The sequence below is a fragment of the Salmo salar genome, chromosome 17, assembly GCF_965601325.2.
Source record: "Salmo salar chromosome 17, fSalSal1, whole genome shotgun sequence".
NCBI lineage: Eukaryota > Metazoa > Chordata > Actinopteri > Salmoniformes > Salmonidae > Salmo > Salmo salar.
The window spans coordinates 7,182,044-7,203,093 of NC_138307.1; the positions used below are offsets into that span (position 1 = coordinate 7,182,044).

At 52.2% G+C, this 21,050-nt stretch overlaps 1 protein-coding gene across 1 annotated transcript in view; it reads left to right on the forward strand.

Moving 5' to 3' along the window:
• The window catches only part of ahr1b (aryl hydrocarbon receptor 1b), a 73,669-nt gene that overhangs the window by 17,319 nt on the left and 35,300 nt on the right, over window positions 1–21,050 (forward strand). The window contains exon 4 of the mRNA XM_014151584.3: window positions 14,300–14,415. Within this exon, the coding sequence (XP_014007059.1) occupies window positions 14,300–14,415 (116 nt within the window). The remainder of the gene's footprint in view (window positions 1–14,299; window positions 14,416–21,050) is intronic.

A 21,050-nucleotide genomic window follows, 5' to 3' on the forward strand; every position in this document is an offset into this window, starting at 1 on the left:
TAGAATGCATAAGATAATGTGTTTACGATAGCATAGCTGCTGTTTCTTTGTTCCTAAATCTTCCCGCTCTTTCATTCAAGCCCAACCCCCTTTCCTTTGTGTAACCAGCCATCATACAGGTTCCGTCCACCAGGACGTTTTCTGGATGACATCATTTTATTCTGTGTATTTGTAATTCTGTGTGATTACTTTAGGTATTTAGTAAATAAGTAATTAAACCCAATTTTGTATTGCTGATTCAACTTGTTAGCCAGGGTTCGTGAAGATAGCCAAGAATTTACAACTTTCATTATGAGACTGAAAATAAGATAAGGGTTAATATTGACTGCTATCGATGTAAAATATGACTAAGTATTTTAAGAGTTTATTCGGAAGATAACGGCTCTATAAACGTTCTTCCGTGGTGCCCCGACTTTCTAGTTAATTACATTTACATGATTAGCTTAATCAGGTAATATTAATTACAGAGAAAGGATTTTATAGGTTAGCATGTCATATCACTTAATCCGGCATAGCCAAAGACACGACAATACTAATATGTCCGGCTATAGCATCTCACTGACAGGAGAAGGGAAATAGCAGAACATGAATGGAACAGTCCTCTAATGAGTGAACTATCTCCATATTGTACTATTTCCATTCAGTCCTGGAGTAGTGCTTTTAGATTTAGAGTTTACAACTCGATAGTCAAAGCCTATGCTCGGGGCTTGAACTATCACTAACAACCAGTGGTGTAGTGGTGACCCACTTTTTGCAGAAAGAAATGTCTTGAAAATATAGGGAGCTTTACTTTACCGTGAACGGTAATCAGCGTTTTCCAACCTATTTTTTTTTTTTACCTCTACGTCACTGCTAACAACCTAAGATTAGGTTGAATGTTCTCTCCCCTACATTTAGAGATGGGGTTTAGCAGGAGGATTTGGTGACCTCAACTGGGATTGACCTTGTTCGTTTGGACCATTAGCTACATACATATTTCACACGTTCCATTGGTGTCTCTTGGCCCATGGTGTGGTGGTGGGCAGTTCATTCCTTCCCTTGTGTGTGTGTGTGTGTGTGTTTCTGGGTAATTTTCATTAATGATTCACGAATCGGGGGGGAATGAATGTGTGTCCCCAACACAAGCTGTCGCATTTAACGGGTCACTGTTCATGTCACACACACACTCAATTGGTGATGTGCGATTTGTGGGAAGGGGGAGTAAACGTAGAGGAGGGGAGAGGGTTTCAGCGAAGGAGAGCGAGCGCTAACTGTAAACTGATTCATTTGTGTTCATGGTTGAACTTGTAGCTATCTGTGACAGTATTTAGTAGAGTAGTTTAGAGAGCTTTAAAATAGTACAGCGCAGTAGCTGTAAAGATGCTTACTGTACTATTAGTACAGTAAGCATCTTTAAAATAGTACAGCGCAGTAACTAAATACATTAGTACAGTAACCATCTTTAAAATAGTACAACGCAGTAGCTGGTTACATTAGTACAGTAACCATCTTTAGGGTTAGTCACAAAGTGCATGGGTATGCACTCAACCACACAGCCATATATTTACAACGGTACAATGCCGTTTACTGTTACAGTATTCAGTACAGTAGCCATCTATCCCCAGCCACAGAGTCACAGCCAGAAGTAGGGAGGTTAAAGAATGCCTGTGCTTCTGTTTCCAAGGCGCCCCGGGCGTTGTGTGCCACAGGCTTCTGCTGCTGTGGTGTCATCAACACGTGACGCGGCGTACAAATAGGCCCTGGTGTTAATGTTTGATGGCTAACATGTCTCGCCCTTGGTTCCTCGACACTGCACTCTCTCTCAGTGAAAGCTCTCATCACTCCCCTGTTCATTCATTTTGACCAGTGTGATGTAATGGCGCTTGCCGTCAAGCTACAGTTGCTATAGCTAACGTTATAGTGGATTTTCTCATATCTGGGCTGTTGATTTCTGGGCCGAAGTACATGGTATGTTCGGCAAGCGCTGGGTTAATTATGAGCATTCCAGAATCCAGTTGATCTCTATGTTGAATGAAAGAGTTGATCGTGTTGGAGAGATGGGATAGAGATGACTTCCATAAGCCAGGGTTCTAACTGAAACCTGTTCTGTTCTGTCCAGAATAGCAACAAGCCGCCGATTCGTCTTCTTCAGAATACCCCCGCTACATTATTTGCACCAACGTGTTAATTCATGTTTTATAAGCGGGATCCGGCCGCCCAGTTTCACCCAATTGATGTTCAGCCTCTCTTCCACATGCTCAAAGGCTTACGATGTAGACAACGACCCATGATGCAGCAGCGACAAGAAAAACAACAGCGGCAACAGAGGCGACGACTCTAGATTTCAGGTAGCTAGGGAAACAGCCCCGCTAACTAGGAAGAGAGAGAGAGAGAGAGGAGGAGGACAGACGGACACACTACTGCTCTGCTGCTTCATTGTGGACATGAGATACATATCCGTATTCATGAGAGCAACGTTGGGTGTGTGATAGAGAGAGGGTAGCATGTTTTCAACCCCAAGCTGACAGACAGACAGGCACTAGGCCCTGTGTAGTGTGCTGTACTGTAATGTACTGTAGTGCACTGTACTATAGCGTATTGCAATATACTGTACTGTAGTATTTTCCTTAGCTTGTTCTGTACCTAATAGAGCAGCATTTCCCAATCCCTTTTTAAACAGGGAATGCTATGAGGAGGACCGTTGGTGATATTGAGCGTAAACACCAACCTCACATCAATACCGGCTGTTTGTCTTTGAAGCCGTTATCTGTTGTCCACTTCACAGATGTGCTTGTTCATTTGCAGTTTAGTGTTTTTTTTTTAAACCGTCTGTAAAGTGCTGTCTGTCATCAGAGGCTACAATATACAGTTCATATCACTAAGGAACCACTGAGTAAAAGGTTAAGTATAGTATTTCTGTAGTGTCTAGTCAAAGTGAACCTGCATTTCCCAACCCCTTTTATACTGTACATGGAATGCTATGAGAGTTTCTATCATTTCAAATCTTTCTACTGCATGCATTGTGAAACGATTAGTATCTCTGTTTCACCCTCCAGTCACAGAGAATGTGTTGGGGTCCTGAGAAGTACCATTGGTTGCGTGCTGGCCGCCTGGCCTTTTAGCCCTGTCGCTGGTGGAATCCAGCTAAAGCCATGGGAAAGAGGCCACAGAACTTCCACAATGCCTTTGAAGGAACAGACCGATGTAGACGAGGCAGAAAGCCTTCAATCTCTTTCCAGTGCTTCCCCTTGGCTTTTAACGTTTAAACTTCTCTCCATTTGTCTCCGTCAAAACATTGTTTGGTCATGTATTAATTCAACTGTGTTAGAATGCCTTTTATTGAATCTTAACGGATGAAACAGAGCTGAAACTTTTTTCTATCAAGTTTTAACTTATTATCTTGACCAAACAGAAAAGGAATGCTGATTTTTGATCCTTTGCTGATACTTCCCAGTAGATGAGTTTATATCATTACCAAGCAGAAGGATTTAGTGTGTCAGTATGAATCTGTGTCTAGGTCTGATTATGAATCTGGGTCTGAGTCTGTGTCTGAATCTGGGTATGAGTCTGGGTCTGAATCTGGGTCTGAGTCTGTGTCTGAATCTGGGTATGAGTCTGTGTCTGAATCTGGGTCTGAGTCTGTGTCTGACTCTGGGTCTGGGTCTGAGTCTGCGTCTGAATCTGGGTATGAGTCTGTGTCTGAATCTGGGTCTGAGTCTGTCTGAATCTGGGTATGAGTCTGAGTCTGTGTCTGAATCTGGGTATGAGTCTGAGTCTGAGTCTGTGTCTGAATCTGGGTATGAGTCTGTGTCTGAATCTGGGTATGAGTCTGTGTCTGAATCTGGGTATGAGTCTGAGTCTGGGTCTGAATCTGGGTATGAGTTTGTGTCTGAATCTGGGTATGAGCCTGAGTCTGTGTCTGAATCTGGGTATGAGTCTGAGTCTTGGTCTGAATCTGGGTATGAGTCTGAGTCTGGGTCTGAATCTGGGTATGAGTCTGTGTCTGAATCTGGGTATGAGTCTGTGTCTGAATCTGGGTATGAGTCTGAGTCTGGGTCTGAATCTGGGTATGAGTCTGGGTCTGAATCTAGTTATGAGTCTGTGTCTGAATCTGGGTATGAGCCTGAGTCTGTGTCTGAATCTGGGTATGAGTCTGAGTCTTGGTCTGAATCTGGGTATGAGTCTGAGTCTGGGTCTGAATCTGGGTATGAGTCTGAGTCTTGGTCTGAATCTGGGTATGAGTCTGAGTCTGGGTCTGAATCTGGGTATGAGTCTGAGTCTGGGTCTGAATCTGGGTCTGAACCCCAGCTCATTGACCTGATGCCGATAGATGGTGGGTGGGTTGACCTTGTGACCCCTCCATTGTCCCCTCTAGCCTCACACCCCAGCCCCCTCAATCAAGTCCTCCTCCAGATCACTATAGACCTGTGTGTTGTTCATTTAGAGCATCATGTCCACACGCTGCTCAGGGGTCAGGGAGTTGTATAGGGGTCAGAGGTTAGGGATCATGCTGAAAGACTCTAGAGTCTAATCCCTCTCCTCTCTGTGTTTGGGTGTTACAACTCAAACTTCATTTTCTACAGTTGAGCAGTAGCCTACATCCAATATGACATGTTCATTAAGATTTCTAATATCTGTTTCTTAGAGCTATATGTGTGTGTGGTGTTTAACGGTATATCCATATTGTAGGGCCAGGCTACCTCCCCACTGGTTTGAGCCAGTGATCCAGACTGGACCATGTGGGATGTGGAGGGGGTACTGTGGGTAGAGTACTCCTAGTTAGTTCTACGGTAAGGGCAGACTGAGGCTACAGAGTGATGCGCATACACGCACACACACACGCACACACACACACACACACACTGGACAGAGTGAGGCTCCAGAGTGATGCTCCAGCTTTAGAGGTGCTATAGGGATGTCACAGCTGTTGGTGACCTTTCTCTCACCCGTACACTAATGAATGTCCTGCCTGTCCTTCACTTTTCTCTCTTTCACTCCCTCTCTTTGTTTTCTCTCTCTCTTACTCTGTTTTCTCTCTTCCTCTCGCACTCCCTCTAAAGCATATTCAGTATACTAATAATTCAGAATGCTTTATCTCAGTGTCATTGTAAGGCTTTAGCTCTTTTCATTCCCACATCTCCTCTTTCTCCCTCTATCCCCTCCATTCTCCTCCCGCTATCCCCTCCATGGTCTTCTCCTACCGCTATCCCCTCCATGGTCTTCTCCTCCCTCTATCTCCTCCATGGTCTTCTCCTACCGCTATCCCCTCCATGTTCTTCTCCTCCCTCTATCTCCTCCATGGTCTTCTCCTCCCTCTATCCCCTCCATTCTCCTCCCGCTATCCACTCCATGGTCTTCTCCTACCGCTATCCCCTCCATGGTCTTCTCCTACCGCTATCCCCTCCATGTTCTTCTCCTCCCTCTATCCCCTCCATTCTCCTCCCTCTATCCCCTCCATTCTCCTCCCTCTATCTCCTCCATGGTCTTCTCCTACCGCTATCCCCTCCATGGTCTTCTCCTACCGCTATCCCCTCCATGGTCTTCTCCTACCGCTATCCCCTCCATGTTCTTCTCCTCCCTCTATCCCCTCCATTCTCCTCCCTCTATCCCCTCCATTCTCCTCCCGCTATCCCCTCCATGGTCTTCTCCTACCGCTATCCCCTCCATGGTCTTCTCCTACCGCTATCCCCTCCATGGTCTTCTCCTCCCTCTATCCCCTCCATGGTCTTCTCCTCCCTCTATACCCTCCATGGTCTTCTCCTCCCCCTAACCCTCCATGGTCTTCTCCTCCCTCTATCCCCTCCATTCTTCTCCCCCTATCCCCTCCATTCTCCTCCCTCTATCCCCTCCATGGTCTTCTGCTCCCGCTATCCCCTCCATTCTCCACCCCCTAACCCCTCCATGGTCTTCTCCTCCCGCTATCCCCTCCATTCTCCTCCCTCTATCCCCTCCATGGTCTTCTCCTCCCTCTATCCCATCCATGGTCTTCCCCTCCCCCTATCCCCTCCATGGTCTTCCCCTCCCCCTATCCCCTCCATGGCTTTGTCTTTCCTCTATCCCCTCCATGGTCTTCTCCTCCCTCTATCCCCTCCATTCTCCTCCCTCTATCCCCTCCATGGTCTTCTCCTCCCTCTATCCCCTCCATTCTCCTCCCTCTATCCCCTCCATGGTCTTCTCCTCCCTCTATCCCATCCATGGTCTTCCCCTCCCCCTATCCCCTCCATGGTCTTCCCCTCCCCCTATCCCCTCCATGGCTTTGTCTTTCCTCTATCCCCTCCATGGTCTTCTCCTCCCTCTATCCCCTCCATTCTCCTCCCTCTATCCCCTCCATGGTCTTCTCCTCCTTCTATCCCTCCATGGTCTTCTCCTCCTTCTATCCCCTGCATGGTCTTCTCCTCCCTCTATCCCCTCCATTCTCCTCCCTCTATCCCCTCCATGGTCTTCTCCTCCCTCTATCCCCTCCATTCTCCTCCCTCTATCCCCTCCATGGTATCCTCCTCCCTCTATCCCCTCCATGGTCTTCTCCTCCCGCTATCCCCTCCATTCTCCTCCCTCTATCCCCTCCATTGTCCTCCCCCTAACCCCTCCATGGTTTTCTCCTCCCTCTATCCCCTCCATTCTCCTCCCTCTATCCCTTCCATGGTCTTCTCCTCCCCCTAACCCCTCCATGGTCTTCTCTTCCCGCTATCCCCTCCATTCTCCTCCCTCTATCCCCTTCATGGTCATCTCCTCCCTCTATCCACTCCATGGTCTTCTCCTCCCTCTATCCCCTCCATTCTCCTCCCTCTATCCCCTCCATGGTCTTCTCCTCCCTCTATCCGCTCCATGGTCTTCTCTTCCCTCTATCCCCTCCATCGTCTTCTCCTCCCCCTATCCCCTCCATGATCCTCCCCCTCACCCCTCCATGGTCTTCTCCTCCCTCTATCCCCTCCATGGTATCCTCCTCCCTCTATCCCCTCCATTGTCCTCCCCCTAACCCCTCCATGGTTTTCTCCTCCCTCTATCCCCTCCATTCTCCTCCCTCTATCCCCTCCATTCTCCTCCCTCTATCCCTTCCATGGTCTTCTCCTCCCCCTAACCCCTCCATGGTCTTCTCCTCCCGCTATCCCCTCCATTCTCCTCCCTCTATCCCCTTCATGGTCTTCTCCTCCCTCTATCCACTCCATGGTCTTCTCCTCCCTCTATCCCCTCCATTCTCCTCCCTCTATCCCCTCCATGGTCTTCTCCTCCCTCTATCCCCTCCATTCTCCTCCCTCTATCCCCTCCATGGTCTTCTCCTCCCCCTATCCCCTCCATTCTCCTCCCCCTAACCCCTCCATGGTCTTCTCCTCCCCCTATCCCCTCCATTCTCCTCCCCCTAACCCCTCCATGGTCTTCTCCTCCCCCTATCCCCCCCATTCTCCTCCCCCTAACCCCTCCATGGTCTTCTCCTCCCTCTATCCCCTCCATGGTCTTCTCCTCCCACTATCCCCTCCATTCTCCTCCCCCTAACCCTCCATGGTCTTCTCCTCCCCCTATCCCCCCCATTCTCCTCCCCCTAAACCCTCCATGGTCTTCTCCTCCCTCTATCCCCTCCATGGTCTTCTCCTCCCACTATCCCCTCCATTCTCCTCCCCCTAACCCTCCATGGTCTTCTCCTCCCTCTATCCCCTCCATTCTTCTCCCCCTATCCCCTCCATTCTCCTCCCCCTAACCCTCCATGGTCTTCTCCTCCCCCTATCCCCCCCATTCTCCTCCCCCTAAACCCTCCATGGTCTTCTCCTCCCTCTATCCCCTCCATGGTCTTCTGCTCCCGCTATCCCCTCCATTCTCCTCCCCCTAACCCCTCCATGGTCTTCTCCTCCCGCTATCCCCTCCATTCTCCTCCCTCTATCCCCTCCATGGTCTTCTCCTCCCTCTATCCCCTCCATGTTCTTCTCCTCCCTCTATCCCCTCCATGGTCTTCTCCTCCCTCTATACCCTCCATGGTCTTCTCCTCCCTCTATCCCCTCCATGGTCTTCTCCTCCCGCTATCCCCTCCATTCTCCTCCCTCTATCCCCTTCATGGTCTTCTCCTCCCTCTATCCCCTCCATTCTCCTCCCTCTATCCCCTCCATGGTCTTCTCCTCCCCCTATCCCCTCCATTCTCCTCCCCCTAACCCCTCCATGGTCTTCTCCTCCCCCTATCCCCTCCATTCTCCTCCCCCTAACCCCTCCATGGTCTTCTCCTCCCTCTATCCCCTCCATGTTCTTCTCCTCCCTCTATCCCTTCCATGGTCTTCTCCTCCCTCTATCCCCTCCATGGTCTTCTCCTCCCTATATCCCCTCCATGGTCTTCTCCTACCGCTATCCCCTCCATGGTCTTCTCCTCCCTCTATCCCCTCCATTCTCCTCCCTCTATCCCCTCCATGGTCTTCTCCTCCCTCTATACCCTCCATGGTCTTCTTCTCCCTCTATCCCCTCCATGGTCTTCTCCTCCCGCTATCCCCTCCATTCTCCTCCCTCTATCCCCTTCATGGTCTTCTCCTCCCTCTATCCCCTCCATTCTCCTCCCTCTATCCCCTCCATGGTCTTCTCCTCCCCCTATCCCCTCCATTCTCCTCCCCCTAACCCCTCCATGGTCTTCTCCTCCCCCTATCCCCCCCATTCTCCTCCCCCTAACCCCTCCATGGTCTTCTCCTCCCTCTATCCCCTCCATGGTCTTCTCCTCCCACTATCCCCTCCATTCTCCTCCCCCTAACCCTCCATGGTCTTCTCCTCCCTCTATCCCCTCCATTCTTCTCCCCCTATCCCCTCCATTCTCCTCCCTCTATCCCCTCCATGGTCTTCTGCTCCCGCTATCCCCTCCATTCTCCACCCCCTAACCCCTCCATGGTCTTCTCCTCCCGCTATCCCCTCCATTCTCCTCCCTCTATCCCCTCCATGGTCTTCTCCTCCCTCTATCCCATCCATGGTCTTCCCCTCCCCCTATCCCCTCCATGGTCTTCCCCTCCCCCTATCCCCTCCATGGCTTTGTCTTTCCTCTATCCCCTCCATGGTCTTCTCCTCCCTCTATCCCCTCCATTCTCCTCCCTCTATCCCCTCCATGGTCTTCTCCTCCTTCTATCCCTCCATGGTCTTCTCCTCCTTCTATCCCCTGCATGGTCTTCTCCTCCCTCTATCCCCTCCATTCTCCTCCCTCTATCCCCTCCATGGTCTTCTCCTCCCTCTATCCCCTCCATTCTCCTCCCTCTATACCCTCCATGGTATCCTCCTCCCTCTATCCCCTCCATGGTCTTCTCCTCCCGCTATCCCCTCCATTCTCCTCCCTCTATCCCCTCCATTGTCCTCCCCCTAACCCCTCCATGGTTTTCTCCTCCCTCTATCCCCTCCATTCTCCTCCCTCTATCCCTTCCATGGTCTTCTCCTCCCCCTAACCCCTCCATGGTCTTCTCCTCCCGCTATCCCCTCCATTCTCCTCCCTCTATCCCCTTCATGGTCTTCTCCTCCCTCTATCCACTCCATGGTCTTCTCCTCCCTCTATCCCCTCCATTCTCCTCCCTCTATCCCCTCCATGGTCTTCTCCTCCCTCTATCCGCTCCATGGTCTTCTCTTCCCTCTATCCCCTCCATCGTCTTCTCCTCCCCCTATCCCCTCCATGATCCTCCCCCTCACCCCTCCATGGTCTTCTCCTCCCTCTATCCCCTCCATGGTATCCTCCTCCCTCTATCCCCTCCATTGTCCTCCCCCTAACCCCTCCATGGTTTTCTCCTCCCTCTATCCCCTCCATTCTCCTCCCTCTATCCCCTCCATTCTCCTCCCTCTATCCCTTCCATGGTCTTCTCCTCCCCCTAACCCCTCCATGGTCTTCTCCTCCCGCTATCCCCTCCATTCTCCTCCCTCTATCCCCTTCATGGTCTTCTCCTCCCTCTATCCACTCCATGGTCTTCTCCTCCCTCTATCCCCTCCATTCTCCTCCCTCTATCCCCTCCATGGTCTTCTCCTCCCTCTATCCCCTCCATGGTCTTCTCCTCCCCCTATCCCCTCCATTCTCCTCCCCCTAACCCCTCCATGGTCTTCTCCTCCCCCTATCCCCTCCATTCTCCTCCCCCTAACCCCTCCATGGTCTTCTCCTCCCCCTATCCCCCCCATTCTCCTCCCTCTATCCCCTCCATGGTCTTCTCCTCCCCCTATCCCCTCCATGATCCTCCCCCTCACCCCTCCATGGTCTTCTCCTCCCTCTATCCCCTCCATGGTATCCTCCTCCCTCTATCCCCTCCATTGTCCTCCCCCTAACCCCTCCATGGTTTTCTCCTCCCTCTATCCCCTCCATTCTCCTCCCTCTATCCCCTCCATTCTCCTCCCTCTATCCCTTCCATGGTCTTCTCCTCCCCCTAACCCCTCCATGGTCTTCTCCTCCCGCTATCCCCTCCATTCTCCTCCCTCTATCCCCTTCATGGTCTTCTCCTCCCTCTATCCACTCCATGGTCTTCTCCTCCCTCTATCCCCTCCATTCTCCTCCCTCTATCCCCTTCATGGTCTTCTCCTCCCTCTATCCCCTCCATTCTCCTCCCTCTATCCCCTCCATGGTCTTCTCCTCCCCCTATCCCCTCCATTCTCCTCCCCCTAACCCCTCCATGGTCTTCTCCTCCCCCTATCCCCCCCATTCTCCTCCCCCTAACCCCTCCATGGTCTTCTCCTCCCTCTATCCCCTCCATGGTCTTCTCCTCCCACTATCCCCTCCATTCTCCTCCCCCTAACCCTCCATGGTCTTCTCCTCCCTCTATCCCCTCCATTCTTCTCCCCCTATCCCCTCCATTCTCCTCCCTCTATCCCCTCCATGGTCTTCTGCTCCCGCTATCCCCTCCATTCTCCACCCCCTAACCCCTCCATGGTCTTCTCCTCCCGCTATCCCCTCCATTCTCCTCCCTCTATCCCCTCCATGGTCTTCTCCTCCCTCTATCCCATCCATGGTCTTCCCCTCCCCCTATCCCCTCCATGGTCTTCCCCTCCCCCTATCCCCTCCATGGCTTTGTCTTTCCTCTATCCCCTCCATGGTCTTCTCCTCCCTCTATCCCCTCCATTCTCCTCCCTCTATCCCCTCCATGGTCTTCTCCTCCTTCTATCCCTCCATGGTCTTCTCCTCCTTCTATCCCCTGCATGGTCTTCTCCTCCCTCTATCCCCTCCATTCTCCTCCCTCTATCCCCTCCATGGTCTTCTCCTCCCTCTATCCCCTCCATTCTCCTCCCTCTATACCCTCCATGGTATCCTCCTCCCTCTATCCCCTCCATGGTCTTCTCCTCCCGCTATCCCCTCCATTCTCCTCCCTCTATCCCCTCCATTGTCCTCCCCCTAACCCCTCCATGGTTTTCTCCTCCCTCTATCCCCTCCATTCTCCTCCCTCTATCCCTTCCATGGTCTTCTCCTCCCCCTAACCCCTCCATGGTCTTCTCCTCCCGCTATCCCCTCCATTCTCCTCCCTCTATCCCCTTCATGGTCTTCTCCTCCCTCTATCCACTCCATGGTCTTCTCCTCCCTCTATCCCCTCCATTCTCCTCCCTCTATCCCCTCCATGGTCTTCTCCTCCCTCTATCCGCTCCATGGTCTTCTCTTCCCTCTATCCCCTCCATCGTCTTCTCCTCCCCCTATCCCCTCCATGATCCTCCCCCTCACCCCTCCATGGTCTTCTCCTCCCTCTATCCCCTCCATGGTATCCTCCTCCCTCTATCCCCTCCATTGTCCTCCCCCTAACCCCTCCATGGTTTTCTCCTCCCTCTATCCCCTCCATTCTCCTCCCTCTATCCCCTCCATTCTCCTCCCTCTATCCCTTCCATGGTCTTCTCCTCCCCCTAACCCCTCCATGGTCTTCTCCTCCCGCTATCCCCTCCATTCTCCTCCCTCTATCCCCTTCATGGTCTTCTCCTCCCTCTATCCACTCCATGGTCTTCTCCTCCCTCTATCCCCTCCATTCTCCTCCCTCTATCCCCTCCATGGTCTTCTCCTCCCTCTATCCCCTCCATGGTCTTCTCCTCCCCCTATCCCCTCCATTCTCCTCCCCCTAACCCCTCCATGGTCTTCTCCTCCCCCTATCCCCTCCATTCTCCTCCCCCTAACCCCTCCATGGTCTTCTCCTCCCCCTATCCCCCCCATTCTCCTCCCCCTAACCCCTCCATGGTCTTCTCCTCCCTCTATCCCCTCCATGGTCTTTTCCTCCCACTATCCCCTCCATTCTCCTCCCCCTAACCCTCCATGGTCTTCTCCTCCCTCTATCCCCTCCATTCTTCTCCCCCTATCCCCTCCATTCTCCTCCCTCTATCCCCTCCATGGTCTTCTGCTCCCGCTATCCCCTCCATTCTCCTCCCCCTAACCCCTCCATGGTCTTCTCCTCCCGCTATCCCCTCCATTCTCCTCCCTCTATCCCCTCCATGGTCTTCTCCTCCCTCTATCCCATCCATGGTCTTCCCCTCCCCCTATCCCCTCCATGGTCTTCCCCTCCCCCTATCCCCTCCATGGCTTTGTCTTTCCTCTATCCCCTCCATGGTCTTCTCCTCCCTCTATCCCCTCCATTCTCCTCCCTCTATCCCCTCCATGGTCTTCTCCTCCTTCTATCCCTCCATGGTCTTCTCCTCCTTCTATCCCCTGCATGGTCTTCTCCTCCCCCTATCCCCTCCATTCTCCTCCCTCTATCCCCTCCATGGTCTTCTCCTCCCTCTATCCCCTCCATTCTCCTCCCTCTATCCCCTCCATGGTCTTCTCCTCCCTCTATCCCCTCCATGGTATCCTCCTCCCTCTATCCCCTCCATGGTCTTCTCCTCCCGCTATCCCCTCCATTCTCCTCCCTTTATCCCCTCCATTGTCCTCCCCCTAACCCCTCCATGGTTTTCTCCTCCCTCTATCCCCTCCATTTTCCTCCCTCTATCCCCTCCATTCTCCTCCCTCTATCCCTTCCATGGTCTTCTCCTCCCCCTAACCCCTCCATGGTCTTCTCCTCCCGCTATCCCCTCCATTCTCCTCCCTCTATCCCCTTCATGGTCTTCTCCTCCCTCTATCCCCTCCATTCTCCTCCCTCTATCTCCTCCATGGTCTTCTCCTCCCTCTATCCGCTCCATGGTCTTCTCTTCCCTCTATCCCCTCCATCGTCTTCTCCTCCCCCTATCCCCTCCATGATCCTCCCCCTCACCCCTCCATGGTCTTCTCCCCCTATCCCCTCCATGGTCTTGTCCTCCCGCTATCCCCTCCATTCTCCTCCCTCTATCCCCTCCATGGTCTTGTCCTCCCGCTATCCCCTCCATTCTCCTCCCTCTATCCCCTCCATGGTCTTCTCCTCCCCCTATCCCCTCCATTTTCCTCCCTCTATCCCCTCCATTCTCCTCCCCCTAACCCCTGCATGGTCTTCTCCCTCTATCCCCTCCATTCTCCTCCCTCTATCCGCTCCATGGTCTTCTCTTCCCTCTATCCCCTCCATGGTCTTCTCCTCCTTCTATCCCCTCCATGGTCTTCTCCTCCCCCTAACCCCTCCATGGTCTTCTCCTACCGCTATCCGCTCCATGGTCTTCTCTTCCCTCTATCCCCTCCATGGTCTTCTCCTCCCTCTATCCGCTTCATGGTCTTCTCTTCCCTCTATCCCCTCCATGGTCTTCTCCTCCTTCTATCCCCTCCATGGTCTTCTCCTCCCCCTAACCCCTCCATGGTCTTCTCCTCCCTCTATCCCCTCCATGGTCTTCTCCTCCCTCTATCCCCTCCATGGTCTTCTCCTCCTTCTGTCCCCTCCATGGTCTTCTCCTCCCTCTATCCCCTCCATGGTCTTCTCCTCCTTCTGTCCAGGCCAATGTTGTCTGCCTCACTGGATCATCCTGCTCTCATAATGAGCAGTTGCCTACACATCAGTAGTACTTCAAGCTAACATGGGCTCAGTCAGAGCAGACGTGAGCCATTAGCACAGCTACAGAGAGCCAGAATAGACAGCAGCATGCACTAGACTAGGCTAAAGAAAGCACCCCGCAATGCCTGCTGGGAAAACCTGGAATGCTGACAGAACCCACATCAGCCTTTAAAGCCCCCTTTAAACTGTTTCGAGTTTTGATGATCAATGCCATATGATCGGTTTCGTATTTGTGGTGGTGGATGGCGTTTGTTGTTGCGAGTCATATGAATGAGCCTTTTCAGAAATGGTGTTTAATGAATTGTTAATGAGCTAGGGGCCTGTCATGCCTGTGTGTTATAAAGCACTCTGACATTCACAGCAGTTCTCTGTAAACATTATTCCAAAGACTTAAGCCCTCTCTCTTCTCTCTCCTTCTCTCTCCCTTTCTTTCCCCTCTCTCCTTATCTCCCTCTCCCTGTTTCTCTCGCACTCTATAGTTGCCCTGAAGACCCACGCTTGCAAGGGGTTGAAGGCCAACGGTGGTAACCATGACAACAGCAAGACAACAGGATTGGTGGATGGCTGGATGCCCGAGGGTGAACTCCTATTGCAGGTTGGTGGGCAGGCTCCAGGTGCAGGGCACACACACGACCAGCAGTGTGATACCCCAGCTGGCTCCTGCACTATACATACATTCTGTGCACTGAAACTGTATCAAAATATGTTCAAATCATTGCATCAGAATGTTCCATATGGCCACTCATTATGTCAAGGAATACTATGATCTATCTTTCCACACACACACATGCACCCACCCACACCACACACACACACACACACACACACACACACACACACACACACACACACACACACACACACACACACACACACACACACACACACACACACACACACACATCTATACACTCACCACCACCTGCAGCCCAGGCACATCTGGTCTACTCCTCTCTGCTCCAAACTGACCAGTAGACATAAGAAGACTACTCACTCTGTGAAGCTCATCTCATCTAGCGTGTCTCGCTTCAGATCAGGCCTGGTTTTTATAGAGCACGCTGCCTGCCTGCCTGCCACCGGGCATCGCTACATGTCTTAGCATTTCCCAAAACTTTCTGGGCTTCTGTTCTGTCCCTTAAGCATGCCAAGAGCTTGGAGAGAGAGAGAGAGCCTGGAGAGAGAGAGAGCCTGGAGAGAGAGAGAGCCTGGAGAGAGAGAGAGCCTGGAGAGAGAGAGAGCCTGGCGAGAGATAAAGCCAGGCGAGAGAGAGAGCCTGGCGAGAGATAGAGCCTGGAGAGAGACAGAGCCTGGAGAGAGAGAGAGCCTGGAGAGAGATAGAGCCTGGAGAGAGAGAGAGAGCCTGGAGAGAGAGAGAGCCTGGAGAGAGAGAGAGCCTGGAGAGAGAGAGAGCCTGGAGAGAGAGAGAGCCTGGCGAGAGAGAGCCTGGAGAGAGAGAGAGCCTGGAGAGAGAGAGAGCCTGGAGAGAGAGAGAGCCTGGCGAGAGAGAGCCTGGAGAGAGAGAGAGCCTGGAGAGAGAGAGAGCCAGGAGAGAGAGAGAGAGCCTGGAGAGAGAGAGAGCCTGGCGAGAGAGAGCCTGGAGAGAAAGAGAGCCTGGAGAGAGAGAGAGAGCCTGGAGAGAGAGAGAGCCTGGAGAGAGAGAGAGCCAGGAGAGAGAGAGAGAGCCTGGCGAGAGAGAGCCTGGAGAGAGAGAGAGCCTGGAGAGAGAGAGAGAGCCTGGAGAGAAAGAGAGCCTGGAGAGAGAGAGAGCCTGGAGAGAGAGAGAGCCAGGAGAGAGAGAGCCTGGCGAGAGATAGAGCGAGAGAGAGAGATAGAGAGAGAGCTGTCTGGCTGAAGCGTAGCTCAGTTAAGCAGGCACAGTAAGAGCCTTGACAGAGAGGCAGGTGAGACAGGAAACTGCAGGGCTCTCACACACAGCAGGCACAACACGGCAGACATGGAAAGTCTGTCTTGTAGCGGGAGCGCACCACATGGAGACAAGTATAGATATATATAATGATAGTGTTGTAATTCTATTTCTATGGGGGAAAGTTAAGTACTGCTGGTTTTGACAAACAGACGCCATGTCTTGCTGCATTTAGAGATTGTCAGAGAGAGAGAGAGAGAGAGACCAACCACAGGATGAGAGATACCTTTCGCTAACATGCTGACCACTCTCCATGATGGTTATTGGCAGATTGGGCTCTTTCCTTAACAGGATCTCAGCCTAGAAAGAGAAGGTTGTACCAGGCCTGCTGAGACCAGCTGATTAGTTTGGACTCATTTAGAGTAGCTACAAAAGTTACATGGGAAAACATTCGATGCCCATGCCATAGCCTACTTTGGTGCCATCATTCATCCCCCAGTTCTTAAAGAGACAATGCTCTATTCTGTCCTGCACTTACAGGGGCCTATTTGGCCCTGCACTTAAAGGGACAGTGCTCTATTCTGCCCTGATCTTTGGGACTGTATCAACAGTTAACTAATGAAACAAATACCAAAATGTAGTTTTGGAGTGGAATTGTCCTTTAAAGGGACAGTGCTCTATATTCTGCCCTGCTCTGTGCTGGATGTTCAGTCAGGGGAGATGTGATCTGCTTCATCTACAGCCCCCACTGTTGTGCCATCATGCAGAATCCCACCGTGCCAGAACAGTCAACACAGAATCTCTTAAGACAGGCTGAGCTACAGAGAGAGGGAGGGAGGGAGGGAGGGAGGGAGGGAGGGAGGGAGGGAGGGAGGGAGGGAGGAGGGAGGGAGGGAGGGAGGGAGGGAGGGAGGGAGGGAGGGAGGGAGGGTTAGGAAATGAGGGAAATATTGTATTTGAGAGGGAAAGAATAGCAAATGGAGAGAGAGGGGGAAAGAGAGAGAGAGTGAGAGATGCTAAACGAAGGCGAGGTCCTTATTCATGACATTGCTGTTGACAGGGCCGGAAAGAGAAGGGAGGAGAAGGGATGGGGAAGCAGAGGAGAGGGGGTCGGAGGAGAGGAGAGGCTATTTCTGACCAGGGCTGGCTGTCTTGCTATGTTCCATTTCAGACACTTGGCCATGAATTATAGAGTGACTGTGAGGACATCCATTATTGAAAAGGGGGGTAAAATGAGAGCAGAAAGGTGTAATTTGATATTCTCCATATAGCCTAATGTACTTTACCATTTTTAGTCCACGTCATTCAGGTTACCTTTTCAGTGGATCAAAATATAATTCCATAAGCATTTGAAGTTCACTAAAGGCATGGGAGACATTAATGCATGAATCAATATCTGTACATACCAAAAAGAAAACAACTGATTGTACAAGACTGTGCCCGGCCAGTCTGTTCCAGTGTGTTCCCTGTGGCCTGCCAGCGTCTGGCCTGCCAGTCTGTTCCAGTGTCTGGCCTGCCAGTCTGTTCCAGTGTCTGGCCTGCCAGTCTGTTCCAGTGTCTGGCCTGCCAGTCTGTTCCAGTGTCTGGCCTACCAGTCTGTTCCAGTGTATGCCCTGCCAGTCTGTTCCAGTGTCTGGCCTGCCAGTCTGTTCCAGTGTCTGGCCTGCCAGTCTGTTCCAGTGTATGGCCTGCCAGTCTGTTCCAGCGTCTGGCCTGCCAGTCTGTTCCAGCGTCTGGCCTGCCAGTCTGTTCCAGCGTCTGGCCTGCCAGTCTGTTCCAGCGTCTGGCCTGCCAGTCTGTTCCAGCGTCTGGCCTGCCAGTCTGTTCCAGCGTCTGGCCTGCCAGTCTGTTCCAGCGTCTGGCCTGCCAGTCTGTTCCAGCGTTTGGCCTGCCAGTCTGTTCCAGCGTTTGGCCTGCCAATCTGTTCCAGTGTTTGGCCTGCCAGTCTGTTCCAGTGTTTGGCCTGCCAGTCTGTTCCAGTGTTTGGCCTGCCAGTCTGTTCCAGTGTTTGGCCTGCCAGTCTGTTCCAGTGTTTGGCTTGCCAGTCTGTTCCAGTGTTTGGCCTGCCAGTCTGTTCCAGTGTTTGCCCTGCCAGTCTGTTCCAGTGTTTGGCCTGCCAGTCTGTTCCAGTGTTTGGCCTGCCAGTCTGTTCCAGTGTTTGGCCTGCCAGTCTGTTCCAGTGTTTTGCCTGCCAATCTGTTCCAATGATTGCCTTGCCAATCTGTTCCAGTGTTTGGCTTGCCAATCTGTTCCAGTGTTTGGCCTGCCAATCTGTTCCAGTGTTTGCCTTGCCAATCTGTTCCAGTGTTTGGCTTGCCAGTCTGTTCCAGTGTCTGGCCTGCAAGTCTGTTCCAGTGTCTGGCCTGCCAGTCTGTTCAAGTGTCTGGCCTGCCAGTCTGTTCAAGTGTCTGGCCTGCCAGTCTGTTCCAGTGTCTGGCCTGCCAGTCTGTTCCAGTGTATGCCCTGCCAGTCTGTTCCAGTGTATGCCCTGCCAGTCTGTTCCAGTGTCTGGCCTGCCAGTCTGTTCCAGTGTCTGGCCTGCCAGTCTGTTCCAGTGTATGGCCTGCCAGTCTGTTCCAGCGTCTGGCCTGCCAGTCTGTTCCAGCGTCTGGCCTGCCAGTCTGTTCCAGCGTCTGGCCTGCCAGTCTGTTCCAGCGTCTGGCCTGCCAGTCTGTTCCAGCGTCTGGCCTGCCAGTCTGTTCCAGTGTTTGCCCTGCCAGTCTGTTCCAGTGTTTGGCCTGCCAGTCTGTTCCAGTGTTTGGCTTGCCAATCTGTTCCAGTGTTTGGCCTGCCAGTCTGTTCCAGTGTTTGGCCTGCCAGTCTGTTCCAGTGTTTGGCCTGCCAGTCTGTTCCAGTGTTTGGCCTGCCAGTCTGTTCCAGTGTTTGGCCTGCCAATCTGTTCCAGTGTTTGCCTTGCCAATCTGTTCCAGTGTTTGGCTTGCCAGTCTGTTCCAGTGTTTGGCTTGCCAATCTGTTCCAGTGTTTGGCTTGCCAATCTGTTCCAGTGTTTGCCCTGCCAGTCTGTTCCAGTGTTTGGCCTGCCAGTCTGTTCCAGTGTTTGGCCTGCCAGTCTGTTCCAGTGTTTGGCCTGCCAGTCTGTTCCAGTGTTTGGCTTGCCAATCTGTTCCAGTGTTTGGCCTGCCAGTCTGTTCCAGTGTTTGGCCTGCCAGTCTGTTCCAGTGTTTGGCTTGCCAATCTGTTCCAGTGTTTGGCCTGCCAGTCTGTTCCAGTGTTTGGCCTGCCAGTCTGTTCCAGTGTTTGGCTTGCCAGTCTGTTCCAGTGTTTGGCTTGCCAATCTGTTCCAGTGTTTGGCCTGCCAATCTGTTCCAGTGTTTGCCTTGCCAATCTGTTCCAGTGTTTGGCTTGCCAGTCTGTTCCAGTGTTTGGCCTGCCAGTCTGTTCCAGTGTTTGGCCTGCCAGTCTGTTCCAGTGTTTGGCTTGCCAATCTGTTCCAGTGTTTGGCCTGCCAGTCTGTTCCAGTGTTTGGCCTGCCAGTCTGTTCCAGTGTTTGGCTTGCCAATCTGTTCCAGTGTTTGGCCTGCCAGTCTGTTCCAGTGTTTGGCCTGCCAGTCTGTTCCAGTGTTTGGCTTGCCAATCTGTTCCAGTGTTTGGCCTGCCAGTCTGTTCCAGTGTTTGGCCTGCCAGTCTGTTCCAGTGTTTGGCTTGCCAGTCTGTTCCAGTGTTTGGCTTGCCAATCTGTTCCAGTGTTTGGCCTGCCAGTCTGTTCCAGTGTTTGGCTTGCCAGTCTGTTCCAGTGTTTGGCCTGCCAATCTGTTCCAGTGTTTGGCCTGCCAGTCTGTTCCAGTGTTTGGCCTGCCAGTCTGTTCCAGTGTTTGGCTTGCCAATCTGTTCCAGTGTTTGGCCTGCCAGTCTGTTCCAGTGTTTGGCCTGCCAGTCTGTTCCAGTGTTTGGCCTGCCAGTCTGTTCCAGTGTTTGGCTTGCCAATCTGTTCCAGTGTTTGGCCTGCCAGTCTGTTCCAGTGTTTGCTGTCACTGTCACTGGGCATACATCCAGACCAGATAACATACAGGCTGGGAAAACAAACAGCTAGCTGTGCCATGTTGACGACTGGAACAGGCTCTCTCAATCTCTCCCTTACTCCATCTCTCTCTTTTTCGTATCCCTCTCTCTTTCTATCTCCCTTCATCCTTCCTGCCTCTCTCGTGATCTTTTCTCTCTCCATTCTCAGTGCGTCTCTCACATCCCCTTGCCACTCTGTGTTTTGTTCTGTCTGCCGACGGCCGCTTTAACTACAGAAGGCAGCGTTCTTTCATCCTGGACAAGTGCATGATGTCCACAGCCCCATGAAATATGAAAAATACATTTTTGATCAAGATGTTTGGTGACTGCCCATGAACCCGACCCCCCCCCCAGGGAGGTGACTGTGTGTTCTTCAGCTAGACAGATGAATCTAAATATTTATACAGAGAGCCTGAACACCGCTCTGCTTTCTGAGTGTTTGTGTACAGTGTGGGGGCGTCGGACCACAGAGATAGAACTAGGAAGTGGAGGATGGGGCTGCTGAGGAGAGAAGGAAGGACTTATAGATAGCCCGGGGTGGCAGTCTTGGTGGCAGCTTTCTGCATATGTTTTGAGGGAGCGTAGGCCTGCATAATAAAGAAGAAGCTATATGAGCCGGCAGCTGCGAGCCCATGGATGTCAGGGTTTCAGACAGGACTAGGGGCCTTCAGGTTTAAACACAGAAATAAAGGCAGGCCGGGACAAGCAGTTTGTGGCCCTTGAATTCATTATAGCTTACCCAGACAAAAGCTAAGAAGTACGGTACACAGCGCTAACTGGGGGAATATGATGCTGGGTCTGCCAGGTAGAACTTGAGTCATATAGTTATTTACTTGCTAAAGGGATGGAATCATCCAACCTGATATTATCTGGGTTATGTTTCTCTGGGTGACATCCATGGAAAAAGGACTTGATGAAGATAATGACCGTGTATGTTAGGCTATGAGGCTATGGTTTCCATCCAATGCAGATTGTGTAATGGGGTTCTCCTTGCTGACATGTTGGAAATGAATATGATGGGGTATTAGAGGATGTGAGCGTCAGGACAGCTGCCCTGTAGTGCCGTCGGTTGGTTTAGGGAACATGTAACCACGCACGCACACATACACACCTAGAGCTAACAGAGTGACAGAACGACTCCTTTGCCCCTGAGCATTGTGGGGGGGAAGATGGAATAGCAAAGTGTGAGATACTGTATGGTTCTGTTTCTCCCTCTCTCTCCTCCTTCCCCTCTTCCTCCCCTCCTCCCCCTCTCCTCCTCCCCTCCCCCTCATCTCCAGCCTGTCTTTGTGTTCATGTGACACTTCCTCAGAGTGGGGCCGCTTGCCTCTCCTCACCTCACCTCT